Source organism: Pseudopipra pipra, chromosome 10, assembly GCF_036250125.1.
Source record: "Pseudopipra pipra isolate bDixPip1 chromosome 10, bDixPip1.hap1, whole genome shotgun sequence".
Taxonomy (NCBI): domain Eukaryota; kingdom Metazoa; phylum Chordata; class Aves; order Passeriformes; family Pipridae; genus Pseudopipra; species Pseudopipra pipra.
Window position 1 is genome coordinate 13,049,941 of NC_087558.1, and position 17,676 is coordinate 13,067,616.

The 17,676-nt window shown below is 37.5% G+C and overlaps 1 protein-coding gene across 20 annotated transcripts in view; it reads left to right on the forward strand.

The window, feature by feature from the left end:
* DLG1 (discs large MAGUK scaffold protein 1) overlaps positions 1-17,676 on the forward strand; it is a 142,435-nt gene that overhangs the window by 10,468 nt on the left and 114,291 nt on the right. For 19 of the 20 annotated variants that reach the window (XM_064666304.1, XM_064666306.1, XM_064666307.1 and 16 more), the window contains exon 3: positions 4,450-4,616. In XM_064666304.1, coding sequence (XP_064522374.1) covers positions 4,450-4,616 — 167 coding nt within the window. Of the gene's footprint in view, positions 1-4,449; positions 4,617-13,696; positions 14,208-17,676 lie in introns of those variants that run through there. The other variant, XM_064666327.1, reaches the window with a different exon arrangement.

Below are 17,676 nucleotides of genomic sequence, written 5' to 3' on the forward strand. Positions count from 1 at the left end.
TCACCTCAACTACAGTGTTGTTTCAGGTAGATAAACAGTAAATAGCAATGAAATTTTATTATTTCCCTCTATACCATAAATTAAAGGTTCAGCATCAGAAGCCTGAAACCAACATCCTGTAACAAAATTAGAATTAGTTGCTTGATAGTTGTTAGAAAACCAGAACATATTAAAATATGACCAGGGAAGAACAGGGAATGGGAGACTGACTGGTACATGGAGATATGCTATGTAAATGGTTTCTATCTCTGTTGTGTATTGTTGAGATTGTTGTTTGCTGACATATTCTGTGCTTTACTCTTTCTTCTTTACTTTACAGTTTAATTCCATGTATATACTGTGTGTTTTATACATGTTGGATGCTTGTTCTTTGTTCTGTTGTCCCCCAGACTTTTTTTTGCCCAGTTCTCAAGGTTGGTTTCCTTTGACCAGTAATTAGCAGCTGGTGAGTTGTTTAGAGTCTTGAGGCCTCTGATACCTCTCTGTTTTCAAGGCCTCTGCTGTCATGCTATGCTTGGTCTCCTCTATGCAGCTTTTTGTTCTGGGGTCATAGGTAATTCATTCCCTACAGAATAACCACTTGTTATTGGTATCTATTAGGTACTACATGCACAGACACAGACTCTTCTTTGTACATCCAGTCTGTGTTTGCACGTGCTTGTATTTATGTACAGCTTTTACTTAGCTTTGGACAATTGTGTGATATAATAACAAATGGGTTTACATATATATGCTATTTATGGAATATATATATATATAGTAAATATTTATTTATAAGCTGTGTGTATTATATATAGAAATATTTATAAAAGTAGGTGCTAGCTCACACAGTTTTCTGAAGCTGAGTAAAAGCCAGGCAAGTTGGGTGAGTCACCTGGTCTATACGTAACTGGTGGTAGAGTTGGACAAGCTAAAACAAAGCTCTGGGCAGGCCAGGGCAAGTAACATGAGGCCCATGGCCTGTTAAAAGCAATGCCAACACCTTGTGTATAGGGTTACACCATTCCCTTAAGAAAATGCTATTATAGGTATCCCATCTTTGACTTGTAAAGGTACAGTTATCAAAAGGTTCACACATAAGGGAATACAGAGAATAATTCTGCTCAGCTTTATTTTACTGGATGACTATATTAAAATTAATATTCTTTTCTGTAGGAAAGATGCATGTGGAAATCTTGGCTTGACAATAAGATTTTTAGAACATGCACTGATCTTAAATTATCCTGATTACAAGAGTGCTCTCTGTTGGATATATAGCAGAAAGTAACAGACACTGCACATACCTGTACAAATGGCAAGCAGAGGCTTTATGTCTGATTCTGAGGAGCAGGGAAGAAATCGATCTGAAGGAATGGTGTCATGTTGCTGGTTGGAATCCTTGTCCTCAGAGGCAGATTCTGAGACAGAATTGATGTAGTCTCTTGAAGTGCCCTCAAATATACCTTAGGAAATATAAGAATTTGTTTGTTTCTGTAGTTCTGATGTTCTTTTAATTACTGTGTTTTGATTTTTAATAAAGCTGGAACTCCCTTGTGAAGTTGATTTTGGTTTCAATTTGTATTCGGCAGATAACTCTTTCTTGTTTGCTTTAAGAGTGAGAAGTTTTAGTTTCTGGTGTATCATGTTACTGGTGAACAAACCTGTTCAAAGAACAAAACTAAGATGAGGGAAGAATATAAGAAGGGGGTGAATGATATGCCAGCAAGCTGCTTTTAGACAGGAAAAAACCCCAGTTTGTCACCACTGTTTAGCTTTTCACAGCACTAATGGGTTAAGAAATGTAGTTTTCTTTTTCACGGGAGTCCTTTGCAGGACTGGTGGTCTGTCACTTGCTTTGTATAGGTTTTTATTCCTGTTGTGATCAAACATATCTCCAATTTGGCTACTTCATGTTGTTTTACTTGTAAGCAGACCTAATTCCAGAATGGTTTTTTGTGTTGCCTGCCATTCATCACTTTTTGTCACTTTGGCTTCCTAAAACTCTTTGCTCCTATTTTTCAAGTGTCATTCAGCTGTTCCTTTAATGTGCCCCATCCAGTTTGTGTTTTCTTTTACTGTTGTGTGATCCCTTATTTGAATCAGTTTTCTGTAACTTACTTTGAGATATAATCTGTCCTGGAATTAAGATGGGAGAAAAGAGCTGGAACATAAAAATAGCACATCTAGCTTGAAGAGAGAGTCTGACCATAAATACAGTTAAAAATTAGTATTTTACTGCCTGCATTTGTAAGATTTAAGAAAATGTTAGAACTTTTCATATGATAATGCATCCACAGATTCACATGTCCTCAGCAGATATTTAAGTGTGTTGATGTGATGAAATATTTTTGTGAGGTGATACATAGCAGTAGACTAGAAGAATCTTTTTAGGTTGAATTTACTATGGTCTGAGTCTCTGGCTTTAAAAAGTGTAAATGTCAGCATTCATTCCTTATGGACCTAATGCATTCAGGGTTCATAGTTGGCTTGCCTATACTTGTGCATACTTAATGTTTGCATTCTGAATAGTAAAAATGTTAACTTTTTTTTTTTTTTTAAGAAGGTAGATATTATCATATAGATACCAGGTTCCTAGAAACTTTGTGGATTTGGAGCAGGTTCAGGATAAACAGAAACTAATCCCCTCATTAAATGGTGCACATATTTCTGACATCTTTCAATAGCAAGTCTATTTTGGTGCCCTTTATAGAGACGTGGAGATGATGTATGGGAAACACTGTGCTGTTTGAAACCAGTCATTCTGCAGTATGAATAAATGGCTACCTCGGCTGGCAGGGACTTAAAAGAAGAGTAGCAGAATTGAAAATCGGTGTCCTAGATTTCTGTTGCAAAACAGTTGCACAAATAACCCCTTCCCATAAATAATGTAGTGATCTTCCTGGCTTGGTTGCTGTGGATTGCAGCTATAGAATCAACTTAAACCACTGCCTATTTTAATATACAAAGTACTCTCTACTGGGGGAAAAAAATCTTTACTTGATGTGCTTGATTGAGGTATTAATGTTAATGCAGCTACAAGACAAATTTGCAACTGAGGGAGCTAATGTGGAAGATAGATTTAAAGGCAATTTGTATCTCTTAGGCTGCTTTGCTCCTGTATATCTAGGTCACTTAACATCTTCTGCAACCCTCCCTGCCATTTCTTCCAATCAGCAGCGCTAAGAGCAAGTATAACTTTAAAAATTAATGTCAGCAGTTGATAGGAATTTGACTCTTGCTCAGAGGAGAGAGTGGAATTTGAGAATTTCAGTTTTCTGAGCTGGTAGAGAGCAGAAGTGCAATGTCTGTGAAAACACCTAAGACTGGAATACCAGCAACAGTAGTTGCAACTCTCTGTTGTGTGGTCTTTCTTTTGTGGGGCAGTTCTGTAAGGAGTTGGTTATTGTGTCTCTGTTACTGACTCTGGGCAACTGCTGAAAAGCTACAAAATTCAGCAGATTAGACTCTTCCTTATTCATAGTTGGGTCCTATTTCCTTCTTTGGCTTCTTTGTATGTTTGTATTCTATGAAGTCGGTACAATTAAAAATCAAGAATTTGCAACTCCTGTTTAGCAGATTTTTACTTTGAATAAGAGACTAAAAGCCTTACAGGACAACTTCATTTGTCTGCCCCTCACTTAGCCTATACCTTTTCAGATTTTTTTTTTTTATTGTGTGTATTTATGGATGTGAATACAGTTGTGGTAGCAAGTTTCATACACTTATACTTCATAGAAACACCTTTGGTGCTTCTTTAGATCGTGCTGGTTTTGTTGGTGCTTCATGTAGTGGATAAGATGTCAATAAAAAAACTAAGACAGCCAGATTTTTGTTTCCCACAAGTTTCCAGCTGAGTCTTCAAAGTTTTGGAAAAAGCTGTTTACTAGTTCGTAAGTAGGACTTGTAATTTGTACTGTTAAGTTTCATCCTATTTCTGTTACTTAGATTGAAAAAGCAGATGACGACCTATGCTAATCAATCTTCCCTTTCCTAACTTCTTACAGCTTCTCTCTTGCTGATTTCATCAGTGTATTTCTATTTCTGTGGTCATTTAATTGAAACACATACTACAAAATAGACCTTCTAATATTGCCCTTGAAAAATAGATTTCAGATAACCAAAGGCTATGTTAGTTGAAATTATGTATAGCAGAACTTGAAACATGGACACCCATCCCTTCCACTATTCCATGGCCATTATTCCATATGCTTCTGCCATTCCTGCTGCATATGGTGCCACCAGGGTTGGTGGCAGAGGCCCAAAGTGAGTGGGGACACGGGGAGATGTGTGTGTGAGAGAGTGAGTTGTGTGTTCACTGGGGGAGGTTCATGTGATGTTGGTGATACCTATGAATTTACTGATGGCAGATGAAGCTGTATCCAATTTGTTTTTCACGAGGAAGATGTACTTAAAGTCAGAATATTATAGTAGTAACTATAAAGCCTAACCTCAATTTTTTCACATCTTTAGATATTCAAGAATTTTATGAAGTGACCTTATTGGACAATCCAAAATGCATTGATCACTCTCAGCCATCTGAACCAATACAGCCTGTGAATACCTGGGACTTCTCCAGCCTTCCAAGCACAACAGTGACATCAGAAACACTGCCAAGCAGCCTTAGCCCAAGTGTAGAGGTATGATATAGAAGTCTGTTTTGTTTTTTCTTGTTGAGACTATTAGTTCAACATTATTCTCTACATTTCCTTCATTTTGTAAAATATTAATTTTCAAAGAGAATGTGCATTATTAAGTAGTCATAGGGGATTTAATTATTGAAGTGTTTAATAACATGTATGCATTTTGCTTAGTCAAAAATTTATAAACTCAGATGTCAAATGTACCATTAAGTGACCATTAAATTGGATTTATGCTTTGATTTTGGAACCTTGCTGCCAGGTTTAGTATGTTTATACCCATCCGTACTCGTGACTCTTGAGTCATTACTTCATTAGTAATATGGGAAATCTGAGGCTGTATCTTTCTAACAGTAAATTTTTCAGTCTGTTGATAAGAAACTCCCTGCTACTTCTATGTCTGTGTTCTAGAAGGACTTGTTTTTGAAAACTATGTGCAGCCACTTGTCACTAGTGAGTGGTGAGAAAACTGAGCAGGGAAATGCATACTCATGTCCATTTTTCACTAAGTCAAGATCTCCCTGCCCCAGTTCAAGTTATAATGTTGCTTGAATTTTTTTGCATCAGACCTCTTATTTGTCCCCAAAGAGATGAGCTTTGTTCCAAGTGTGCCCTGAACACTGACAGCACTGGAGGAGGTGTCTGAGTGTCTCTGTAACCGAAGGCAGGGCTGTGCTGATCCGTTTTCATGAACTGGCCATAGAGCTCAGGAGGAGCACTGGGAGAGACCAGCCAATGGACTGGTGCTACAGCCTGGAGGGAAGCTCAGGAGCTTGTACCACTGAGCAAGATAAAGGGGTTAGGATGCCTTAGTGAGTGAATCTTTGTCAGAGGCTGTTTGGACTGTGTAAGAGAGTCCACTTAGCTGCAGATCAGAAGCGTTGTGATGTGCTAATGAATTTGTGCAGTTAAGAAAAATAAGTGCTTGTGGTTATTGTACCTTTTCTCAAATTTGTTATATTGAATCTAGTATGAAATACATCAGGAATGCTTTAAAGAGAACTACAGAGGAAATCCAAGACTTGTGTTCTTTTGGAAAGTAAAAAATGGCCAGTAGATGAAAGGTCAGCCAAGCCAGGGGCAAGAGTTACATGTTCCCAAGAACAGCCATTAAAATCTCCTTACATGAGCAGCATGGCCATCTTAAATGGCTTAATTTCCCCCCCCCCCCCCATAATGCACTTGGGAACAGTCTAGTGGACTTGAGGATTCATGCCCCTACCAAACCATTTTGTTATTGCTAAATATGCTCCTAATTCTAGCAACTGGGACTGGGAAGCACAGATGTGTTACTATGAGATTTGTGTTAAGATGTTGCAAGTGCAGCACCTTTTGTGCTTCCCCTGTTGGAGAAACGTGCTGACATCTGAAGTACAGAATAGTGGTACTGATAAATCCAGGCTTTGTGATTGTTCACTTGCCAGCCCCCTCCAGAAACTGTTTCCAGTTGTATACAAGTTTATTTATTTTGTGACCAAGATGTCCATAGTAACAAAGACTTATCAGCTCAAGGGTACTGTTGTTCCCTGTATCTTTCTATATTGTACATGAGGGTGTATATAATTACTAAGTTGCATCTTTAGTTTTTATTCTCATGTGCTGTTAGGCTGCCAGTAATACAAGGACTTGTCCTTCACACTGCACCAGTGACAACAGGCACATTGTCATGGCAAGGTTACTGATATATTGAAAGGAAGAATGGCCTGATTTGGGAAGTCTCACCAGAGATGTGTTTGTTCTCAGCTGCACTGTTTGCTTCTCCAGTACAGTCTGGTGGTCATGGTATGCAGTGTTACCTAACGGAACCTGTTCTGGTGTGGGTTACTTTATTTTTTTAAATGGCCCAGATTTGAACATTTATGACAAAGCTACCTGTCTTCCTTCAGATTTTTTTTTTTTGTCTTGAGTATCATGTGAAAGCCACAGTTGTTTGACCTTCAGTATATGAAGGTCAGATTTTAGATCTACTCCCAGTGCTTAAAAGCATAGTTGCACATGTCAGTGTTGATCCTCATTCATGTGAAACTGAAAGCGAGCTTTTAGAGTAAATGTTACCTTGTATTTCATTAGTTAGAATATTGTTTCCATGTTAAGTTGTGAAGGTGAACAATTTTCAAAAGTGATACGTTAGTTTTGGTTTCATTTTCTCTTTCTAGTATATCTGAATGTCTTAGTTTAGCTTTCAAATAGATATGAAAATTGTTACATAAAGATATAATCTTATATGTTTTATTTGCCTTAATTCTTTCTTCTTCAGTGACTTTTTTTCTTTACATACCTGTAAGGTGATACCTCCTCCTCAATATTTTGAAATTTAATAAAATTTATGAGGATATATTCTTTTATATTGACAATTTATATTCCACGTACTTGCTATGTGTAGTATATGAAAGTTTCTTTTTATGCTGTAAAACTTAATGCATTTTGGTTTCAATAGTATGCTTTTTTAAGCTACTTAGGCTTTTTTTTAAAGTTATTTTATAATTGGTTTTAATCAGCCCAAGGGCATAACAATTCCAGCATGTGTTTAACCTAATGATTTGTTTTGCTTGCCAAAATTTATTAGAGACTAGGGGGGGACTTCACTTTAATATTTAATCTGCTTTTGTTCATAGCCATTTTTTTTAACAGACTCTCACTTTTTAGGCTTTGAATACTGCTGTACAGTTCTGTGTTAGTTCATTAAGCAGGTACAAGCAGATTGGCATACCAGATGCACTTTGAGATTATTTTAGCTGTATCCTGTTGCTTGCCAGGCCTGTGAGTCTGTAGGTGATAAGAATGGGACATTTTTTTCTTGCTTGGAAATTGTTAGTCTTTGAAGTAATACATTTCAACCCCATTTCTTTTACCTTGAGGATACCTTTTTGCTGTGGTTACTGTGGGCCAAGTAAGTATTCTTCCAGCTGACACTTTGATGGTATATGTGTGAGCTGCTTGAGACTGGGAATATAATGCTCCCCTAAAGGGATTAAGGATTGTATTACAAGAACTTTCTACACAGCTGACTTTGAGAATGACTTTTTAGCAATGTGTTCTTGTGTATATACATAGAATAGTGGTATACAAGCTTAGGTTGCCTGAGGACTTCTAATGGGACATAGCCTAATTCTGTTTTTGTCTTTCTACTTCTGAATCAAAAGCCAGGAGTTCGTAATCCCCATAGGTTGTGTATTAGAGAAAGTTAGAGCTACAGACTGCAAGTTTTCCTGTTCACAGCAATCTGTTTTCTTTTCCATGCTCTATATTTCCTGGAACCTTATTTAGCTGTTTTATTTGTTTCAATCTCCAGCACAAAATGATAATGGAAAAAAAAAAAAGAAAAAGACAAAAAAAAAGGCAGAAGAGTGACTCAAGACAGCGATAAGCAGGAAAGGAATGTTAATCCTTTCAGTGCTTGGAAATGGTAAAAAAAACCCCTACATGTGCAATTTGAAAAGGACGAATGGTTCATACCTTTTCCTTGTGTGCATTAAATACTGGGCTCAGGTGTGCACTGGCAAAGGTAACAGATCTGAAGCAAGATCTCAGCGCTGGGAACGGTCTGAGAGCTGTGTGTGCAGGAGGGAGCGGCCTTGGAAGCTGTTTGCTGTGATCTGTGGTGCCATCTGTAGGTGGGACAGTTTGTGTTTAACAAATACGCTGGGAAACTTGAATTAGTGATAGAAATCTCTGACCTAATTGAGTAGTGTATTGCTAAGAAATTGTTGTCTCATGACATTCTTTTTTTTCCTCTTTAAATCTGTAGGATATGTTTTAATATTGTGATCATTTTAAATCTGAGAAGTTAAAAAGTGTTTGCTGTTTAGCTTGGGTTAAAAGTAGCCCCACTAAATTAATCTGAGATGTTAAAAAACCCCCACTGAACACTGTCTCAAAGGAAATGTTTTGCCTTAGGGGAGGGAACTCAATCTGGAGTCTCTTACAGCTGGGCAAACACATCTCTGTGTTTAGTGAGTAATGGTGGCTGAAGGACTTTGGTCTGATCTGTGGTTTCCACATCATCTGCACATGCCCATGTGTTCAGTGTCTGGCATGTAGAGAGACTGTCTGGCTCACTCTCTTCTAAAGCCCGTTGCCAAATTCTTTTTTCATGAAAAGAAAGTAAAAGAGGAATTAAGGAAACAGCTGATCTGTCTGTAATTTCAGCTAAAATTTGTCACTAAGGCAAACCGGAAAGGAAATTCTCTAAACATCTTGGAATTATAAAATAATTCAGGATCACCCGTGAGGTCCATCAGATTGCAAAGGATTTCAGCCAGCTGAGCCTTGAAAATCTCCAAGAATGGGAACTGCAAAACTTTTCTGGTCACTCTGTTCCAATGCTTGACTTATCCTCACGGTGAAAAAGCTTTTCCTTATTTCTGACTGAAATCTCTCTTTACATTTATTTGTAGTTTCTAATGTTTTTCCATCATATAACATGAATTTGGCTCTCTCTTTTGAATAACCTCACTATGGGTACCTGGAGGATATGTTTTAGATTCTGCCCAACTTTTTCTCAAAGCTTAAACGAGCCCTGTGCCTTCATCCTCTCTTTAAGGGTCAAGTCTTCCAACCCCTTCAACATCTTCATGGCCCTCTGCAGAAGTTGTTCCACGTTGTCAAAATCCTTGTCATACTGGGGGCCCAAAATGGAATGCAGTATTCCAGATGTCCTATTAGAAGTGCCAAGCAGGGGGAATAATAGAGTTTTATGGTACTACTGACTGTGTTTCTGTTAATACAGCTCCTGTTTGCCTCCTTAGCTATTAAGGCATATTGCAGCCTTATGTTAGGTTTGCTCAGTATCTGTCAAAAGACAAAGAGTAGTCAACATGAATATTTTGAGAAGGTATAAAGTTAAGCTAACCTTCTTTCCACCTACAGCGTGGGAATTGACTTTCTTTACAAAGCAAGCAGTAATGTCATCTTAACCTTTGTAAGATTTTGATAGTTTTGTGTAACTTCTTAATAAGGTAAGCTTATGTAGTCTGGAGGAAAGAATTTTGGATGTATGGTTTTTAGTGAAATGAAATAATTGTGTGTGATCGGTAGCAGTTTGTATTCAGAATGAAATGGTACATCAAGCAGTTAATCAAGATCTCAGAGGAAGCCTTGGAAGGAGATACCTGCATATGTAGAGCACGTTATTAAAACAGCAGGATACTCTAGTTCTGTTTTTCTGTTTCTGAATTTTAACTGCAATACCTTCACCTGGCCTTTACAAAATCAGTCGTACCTGTTGTAATAACAAACTGTTGCTGGGAAAATCCCTGACCTATTGTGCTGTGTTCAAATACCTTCTTTGCCTTAATATTTATAGAGATTCAGTACTGGCTGGCTTGGTGATATGCTGTGTCTGATTGTTGTACTCCCTGTAACCATGCTGGTCCTTTATGCTTGTGTCTGTATGTGCATATTGCCCGTCTTTTATCTCAACTCCTCTGCAAACATGACGTGCTTGTTTTATTTGAGCACCTAATGGTGTATAGTCCTGGGTTACTCAGGAGCCTCCTTGCTTTCACTGTGTTAACTTTACAGAGGGGAAATGGTATTTGGCTTGCTCTGTATTTTGCCTTCAGTTCTTGAGATCTGTTTGTACAAAGAAAAGAATGTAAGTCTTGAACTGCAGCTGAAAAAGTCTTCCAGGGACAGGCTTCTGGTCGTGCTCAGTTCAGGATGCATAGACAAGCAATAAAAATCTGCTATTTCTAAAAATGCACCTTTCTCAATTCAGAAGTAAATACAGAACTTACAAATTCACATAATTTTATTTTTTTGGTATCTAATTATGTTTTTTTATAAACTTAGAATAATGACATCTTGCAGCCAGGTTCAAAGGTACCTAGATAAACTAGGCTACAGCATCTCACAATTTCAGTGCTTGCAGTGATGGTAGTGCTTGATCTTTGCTGAGTCTTTGATATGTCTCCTCAAGTATGCTGAGGTTGGGCAATTGCCATCCCCTTGTGAAGCTGAGCTGAGCCTGCTGCTCTGGTTACACCTGTGACAGCTGTGTGTTACGTGGGTGTTCTCATAGAATCTGAGGGCAAATTAGCATTTAAGTAACCATATGTGCTTTTAGATTTGTGGAGAGATGAAGAAATTATTTATCTGCAAAATCAGTATTTTCCAAGGCATTGTGTTAATTGGCATGATTTATTTCTATGCATGGTTTATCTGTGCATGAATTCTCCTTTATTTAGTTATCTGGTGATAACTTTGTAGATAGAATCTCCCACACTAGAGAAAGAATAAGCCTGTGAAGGTGTAAAAAGTGACTGTCAAACATAACCTGAAAGAATTAATAGGTAATTCAAGGCGAGAAAAACCCATCCCTTGCCTTTGTGTTTCTCACATGAGAATCATGTTTGTTTTTTTAATATTAATGCCATGAATATTGGTGGATGGAAATGCACTTTCTCCTTCTGGCCAAGCTGTATAGAATAGTTGTTACTGATTGTTACTGAGATCACTTGGAGCTGGTGGGACAGAAAGGTTTGGTTTTAGTAAATATGAATGACATTGAAGAGATTGCAATGCTTCTTATGAATTCAGTAGAATAACAGCGATTTTAATGGCTAACAGCACTATGTGGAAACGTCTTAGTCTTCAGTGAACTAAACATGTGACTTTTCATACATTTCATTATTTTGATTCAAGTTTTGGTGTGTTCTTTAATCTCTCTGTTGCTTCTCACAATAGAATTTCAAGGAAAGATGGTTCTAAGTTATTATTATTTACAGTAATTTTAGTTCTGGATTCCTTACTTAGTTCTCATTTTGAAAAAACTGTTTCTTCTGAGCTGCAAAATTTAACACATACTTGCTTGTTCACAGAGTCCTGTAACTCTTCTTCAAAAACCTGTATTACTTTTTCTTATGAGAATGCTAAACTGCCTGAAGGTTTGAGTCCTGGTCAATCTTTCTTGAATGTTTATTTCTTGTATGCGAGGTATTTCCAGTGAAAAGTGTGCAGAAACTGCTCTTGGACTAGGAAAGGCTTTTTTTATGTATAGTGCTCTCTTCTTTGAGTGCTTATCTATCTATGCCCTATGTTTTTCACTCTGCTGTATAGCATGTGTGATTGCCATCTCTTTTCCTGTTTGTGGACATGGGTAGCTGAAGATGGGTCCTGAGAGAACCACGTACACAGGTACCAGAAGGACTTTTAATCCATCATAGCGTTGCAGTGATTGGTAAAGGGCTCTAATGGACCTTGGTTGTACAAGCTGTTCTGCTCTGTAATGCAGTGGATGCATTACTGCTTTTCAGGCACACTTGTTATGAGGTGACTTTGTCTGTGCCCTCTGCTCTGAAGTGTTTAGTGTGCCTGTTCTTGATGAGCAGCCTGATCCACAAATCCTCAGCAAGGAAATGCCTTTTCCTCACCTTTCTGGAAAGGTCTCTTTTCTACATCTTGTAGTCTGCATTGGCAGCCCGAAGGGAGTCACATGCTTACTGTGGAAAGACTAACGGGCCTTGGGTCTTGTTGGAAGGATGGTAGTGAGTGGGAGGGCTAAAAATGGCATGATAATGATACTTAGTTTTGAAAGAGTCCCAGAGAAGGCAGGAGAACATAAAAATGAGGGGAATAGAAGTGACTGATTCTGAACATACGCTGGTTGTAGACAGGATTAGTCTGCAGAAAGCTTGATCTTGAACCAACAGAGAAATTTCAGTGCTGAGAAGGTATCATTAATCTTTGCCCTTCATAGACTGAACATGAGGGACAAGCCAAGTTTGGGTGTGCTGTTGGGGTTCCTAGGGAGATTTGTGCCAGAAACGTATGTTTGGACTGACTTCATATCTTGTATGGTCATTGAAGATTTTTCTGGGCTGGACACTGGACATGTGCCAAATCACCGAAAAATGTATTTGCTTAGTGTCCCTTAACTTTGGATACTTGCACTTTGTTAATTTCTCTGAACCTTACAGTTTTCCCAAAACAAGACTTGGTAAATGCAAGGATAATTTCTTTGTGGGATACCTTGTGTGCATTCAGCTGTGAAAGTAATCACCCCCACCTTTTCTGACAGAGGAATGTTCCATCCGCTTAACTGGTGCTTTTCTGCTTTTTGAAGTTAGAACTTTTAGCCTTCTGTCCGAGTTCAGCCTTACCAGTCTGAAAGACATGTATTTTTCCCACTGATGCTTTGTAGCAGTGAGAACTTCACCTTGGTCTTCACAGTAGAAATTCTGCACAGATTTTATAGACAGTGTAAAAATAAAAAATATCTCTGGCTTGACTTGGTTGCACAAGTTAAAAATCCTCTTAGTGGCTGAATAGTAGAAGATTTATCTTAAAGTTCCATTCCAGTTTGTCCTATAAAGGTAACAACTGCCTGCAAAATAAAATGTGTAATTTTGGGAAGAATAGTTTCCTTACATACCAATCTGCCCCCACCCCCCCTCCCCTCCAGCAGAGCCAGGGAATCAAGTGGAGCAAAGTTGCAGAAAGCTTAAAGGGAATGCTCTTGGTACACATTTAGTATGTTCTAGAGTTGTTTGCCAATGCAAAATACAGTCAATGTCACTAGTTGTACATCTTGGGCTAAAAGCAAAATAATGCAGATAAGATTTAATAGCTTGAATTTACTTAGTGAATTTTTTCAATATACTTCAGTGTGTTTGCAGCAAAGGTGGTAGCAGGAGACCTCCTAGGACAAGAGGGTGGAAACTGAGTTGACCATTTGCTTTCAGTGCCTCTTGTGGGAAATTAATGTAATAAGGTTCTTACCAATGTATGAAATTGTCAGGTTGGTGTTTCAGAGTACGCAGATGTTGTGGTTTTTTGTGCCCAAGTGTTAGACTTTCCCCAGCCGTGCTAATTAGACTGAGGAGACAATGCCTGCACATACAAACTTTGCCTTGTCACTGCATTACAGCCTTACAAAAGGAAATGAAATTCTAGGTTAATTCAAGGCTCAAAATAGCGTTTCTCTTGCAATATGCATTACTCTTTCCTTGCCACTTTCTTGTCTCCCTGTTCTACATGGAATATTCCATTCATTACTGCTTAGGAAATCAGTTATTTTGCAGTCTGCAAATGCTGAAATGACGTTAGAGGAGAAATACTTGTTTGCAACCAAAACTATTTTTGAACAAACGCTTCATTTTAGAAATTGTAACCAGCTAAGAAAAGCTGAATTGAGATTTTCTGCTGTAAAATAATTTTGTATTGCATTTCATCAAATGATTCCCTGTGATGCTCATGTGTTAGGTAATCCTGAAAGAGGAGTATATGAAATAGAATACGAGGAGGTACTTAACTGGGATGGAACAGGATTTGACATCTTTTGTAGGATATTTTCAAGGATACATTTAAGTTTTTCAGACATAGATAATCAAAGTAGGTTAAGAATCTTCCATGAAACTTAGAGCATTTGTATTTTAGCCTGCTGCTTTTTCTCCACGCTGTTTCTACCTCTGAATGAATCCGAAGGGAAACCTGGCACTCACTCCAGTGTTTTGACTATTAAATAAGTCTGCTCTTTCTCGTTCTGTTGAGATGGTGTTTAGCTGTGATTGAAAATAAACCTTTTTAAATGTTTGGAAAGATACCTGCTATGCTGAAACGATGGATTGCTTATGCATTGTAACAACAAAGGTAAGATAATAAAGCTTTTGATTAATGCCTATAATCTTTGAAGTTCTTGTTGAATCTTTCGTTTTTTGTCGAATCTTTCAGGTTTTTTTTTTCTTTAATGAAAATGTTTTGGTGGTTTTCTAGTGTTGATTTTTTAACTTTAAACCACAGATATTGTCTAAATAAATTCTGTAGTTGTTGCTAAGAACAATCATAGATGTTAATTCTTCGAAGAGCTAATTATGCACATATTGAAAAATTCAAGTGTAGTAGAATGATTTATTTTCTCATTCTGCAGTTAGACTCTCTTCTGTAAAAAATTCACTCTCTTTAAACATGCTAAAATAGTAGTTTGCTTTTTATTTCAGAATGAGGAATTCCAAATAATGTTTTATGTGACCTTATGTTTAAAATAATGATCAAAGAGAAGAAGATGAATGGCAAATCCTGTTAGGGATGGATATATTTCAAGATGCTTTATTATTGATATTTTGCTGCTTTGAGATGAAAATACCCAGATCACTTAGTGCCATTACTTCTGTGCTAGGATAAAGTTTTATGTATGTTCATTTTTAATACTCCCCACTTGTAACTGCTAAAGAGAAAATCTAATGCATAAACAGAATGTATTAGTAGTGTGCTTGTGAAATATTGACTTGATGAGTTTGTTTTTGTGGAGGCTTTTTATTTTTCTTCAAGTGGTAAACTTGTTCTGTATTGTTCCCTTTTCCTTGGATGTTTAAATAGTTTCTGGTTTAATTTTTTTTTTACAAATTACTTTGACTTCTGGCATTCTTCTGGATAATCTGAAAGCATGAAACTTGTTTATACAAACATCCTTCTCAAGAAATATAATAAAATTGAACATCTTTGAGAATATTAGGTGGATTTAATGATAGCTTTTGTAAAAGAAAAGTTCAAGATGCTTCCCAGGTCTGTTTGACACAAGGAAGCAAAGGCTGGTTGGAACGAGTGAAGTTACCTTGTCTCTCACCAGCAAAGGAGTCTTTCTCGTGTCTGAACTGCTGGGGTTTTTTTGGAAGTGAAACATATCTTTTTAAATCACGTTTGGGTGATAACATTAATTTGTGGCATTTCTGCTTTATTTATTTTAGAATATTCTCTTTTGTGCAATGAGATTGGGATTGTATATTAATTGCTTGACTTCAGTTATATTGATATGTACTTTAATTTTATTGTACTCATTTTAAGAGAGGGCTAGATCTGTCATTTTTATAATTTTGTGCATTTGTTCACCTTCCCATATCTACTTGTCTAAGAGCAGAGAGACAATTTATATTGGCAAGTTAAGCCAACAGAAAACATACTCTGAGGAAAAAAAAAGTTGGTTTTTAATATGATGAACCTCTATAGGTATTAAGGAAGTAAGACTGCTCATAGAAATGTTGCAGGGGAGAGGGAGAGATCATCTCTGCACAACAGTCTTACATGGGCTTAGACTGCTCATGCATTTCCACCTGGAGGTATCAGCACTTAATCCTTCCTGCCTGCTTCATGTGAAGTTTTGGCCTCATTTAACTAAATGCTGCTGTAGTACCTTGTAGCTTTAACTAAAGCTGTTTATTTAAAGTGGGGCTTATAAAAGAACTGTTTGCTTTCCTTTGTAGTGCGGTATCTGATTACTTGGAAGTTGTAGTCTAATGAAAAGTATGTTCCTTGGTTTTGTGCATAAACCTGTTTTTCAAATGTTAAGGAAAATCGATGCATGTAAGTAAGGCAATTTTGAAATCAGCATTAAGCAATGTGTGATGAGATTAGTAATAGTGTTTAAGTGCTTCCCCTTTCTCCACCTTAAGTGGAGGAGTATTTGAAACAATTCATTGTTACTCTTTATTTCTGACTATGGAAGAGAAGGATTTGGCCAGCAAGAGGAATTTCCTAATGAATTTGAGAAATCTTTCATAATTTGATCTTTGATAATTCTGTTTTGCTTAATTCGGAATTAAGGTCTAGTCACAATGGGTGCACAGGTCCTTAAACTAATTTCTGTCCTGTCTTCAAAGGTCTAAATGGTTTACTTTGCCCAAATCTAGTGCAAAGAGTACTGATTAATACAGTATTTTTTTCTCTTTATGTGGGCACATTTGGTTTGATGTAGGTAGGCAAATTTGCATCACTGCAACCATGGATACTATTAAGAGCAAGCACGTGGGCTGAGCTTACAGTAATGAATTTTATTTAAGTCACAGTTTTAAATGAGTTCATGGCATTTAAAAATACAGAATATGAAAAACCATTGATTTTTCTAGAAAAAGCTATTTTTGAGCAGTCATTCTTAGCTTGTTTGTTCCATAGTACACTTCCAGTAAAACAGTTGAATTTAAAATGAAAATGATGTAAAATTGCTTTAAATAATGTTTCTAGTCTGACTAGTGTGAAAGAACGATTGCTTTGTACCATTTTTATTCCAAAACACTAAGAAGTATCCCGGGCTGCACCAGAGCAGTACTGGGTAGTCCAGTACTGGGTTTTGGCTACGGTCAGAAACAAGGTATCTCTGGACAGGGGAAGCAGGTATGATGTATCAACCTATTACTAAGGGAGAAAGATGAAGGGTTTTTTCCCAAATTGTTAAACTTAAGCTGTGAGACCTCATAAATTCTGGGTTACTCCTGTTCTGGGTGAGCACCGTGCTGTGGCTGTGAGGTGCCTGAGCACAGGAGCTCAGCTACAGCCAGTGTGGCTGAACTGGGAAAGGTGACACTGAATTTGTGATTCTTGCAGATTTCCTCACTTGGTTGTGCATTGCTCTGTAGTTCAAGGTCCCACTGTTGTTATTGTCAGTTTTTGGAATTTCCTTCAATTTAGGTGAGTTGTGCATAACGGAATATGCATTGGCAGTGATCTCATCCAACCATCTGCTTAAAGCAGAGGCAGCATCAACTTAGACCAGGTCATTTAGGGCTTTGATTGGGTTTTGTAAACCCCCTTGCCCTGTCTCAGTTTGAAGTAGTCTCTCTTCCTGCTGTGCACATGGGCCAAGTTTTGTTTTCTTGGAAGTCTCCTCTTAGACATTAAAAGGCTCCTGCCAAGCACCTTTCTCTGTGTTGAAGAAGACCAGTTCCCTGAACCTTTCTTCCTTGTGCTTCTGCCAAGACCATCTTCGTGGCTTTCCAGTGTACGTGATCCTATATTCCAGATGTGATCTGACAAGTGCTTGAAAAAACATAAGATGTTGCAATGCAAGTTTTAACCTTTTAAAGCTACTGTGTGGATAAAACCCGAAAGCTCCAATGTTGGTAGGAAATAAAATATGAGAGGCAATTGTGTGAAAACAGTTAAAATCTAAGCTTTTATGTATAAACTTGATGGAGAAATTACTTGGTGGGCCCAAAGGAGGATGCTTTCCTAAGGGGAGGAACAAAATACAGAATTATGAATTTAAAATTGTAGAAGAGATGTAAATGAATTATATGGGAAATTATTACACTCAAAGCTTAAGAAATACGCTGAGGGCTTAATAGTCCAC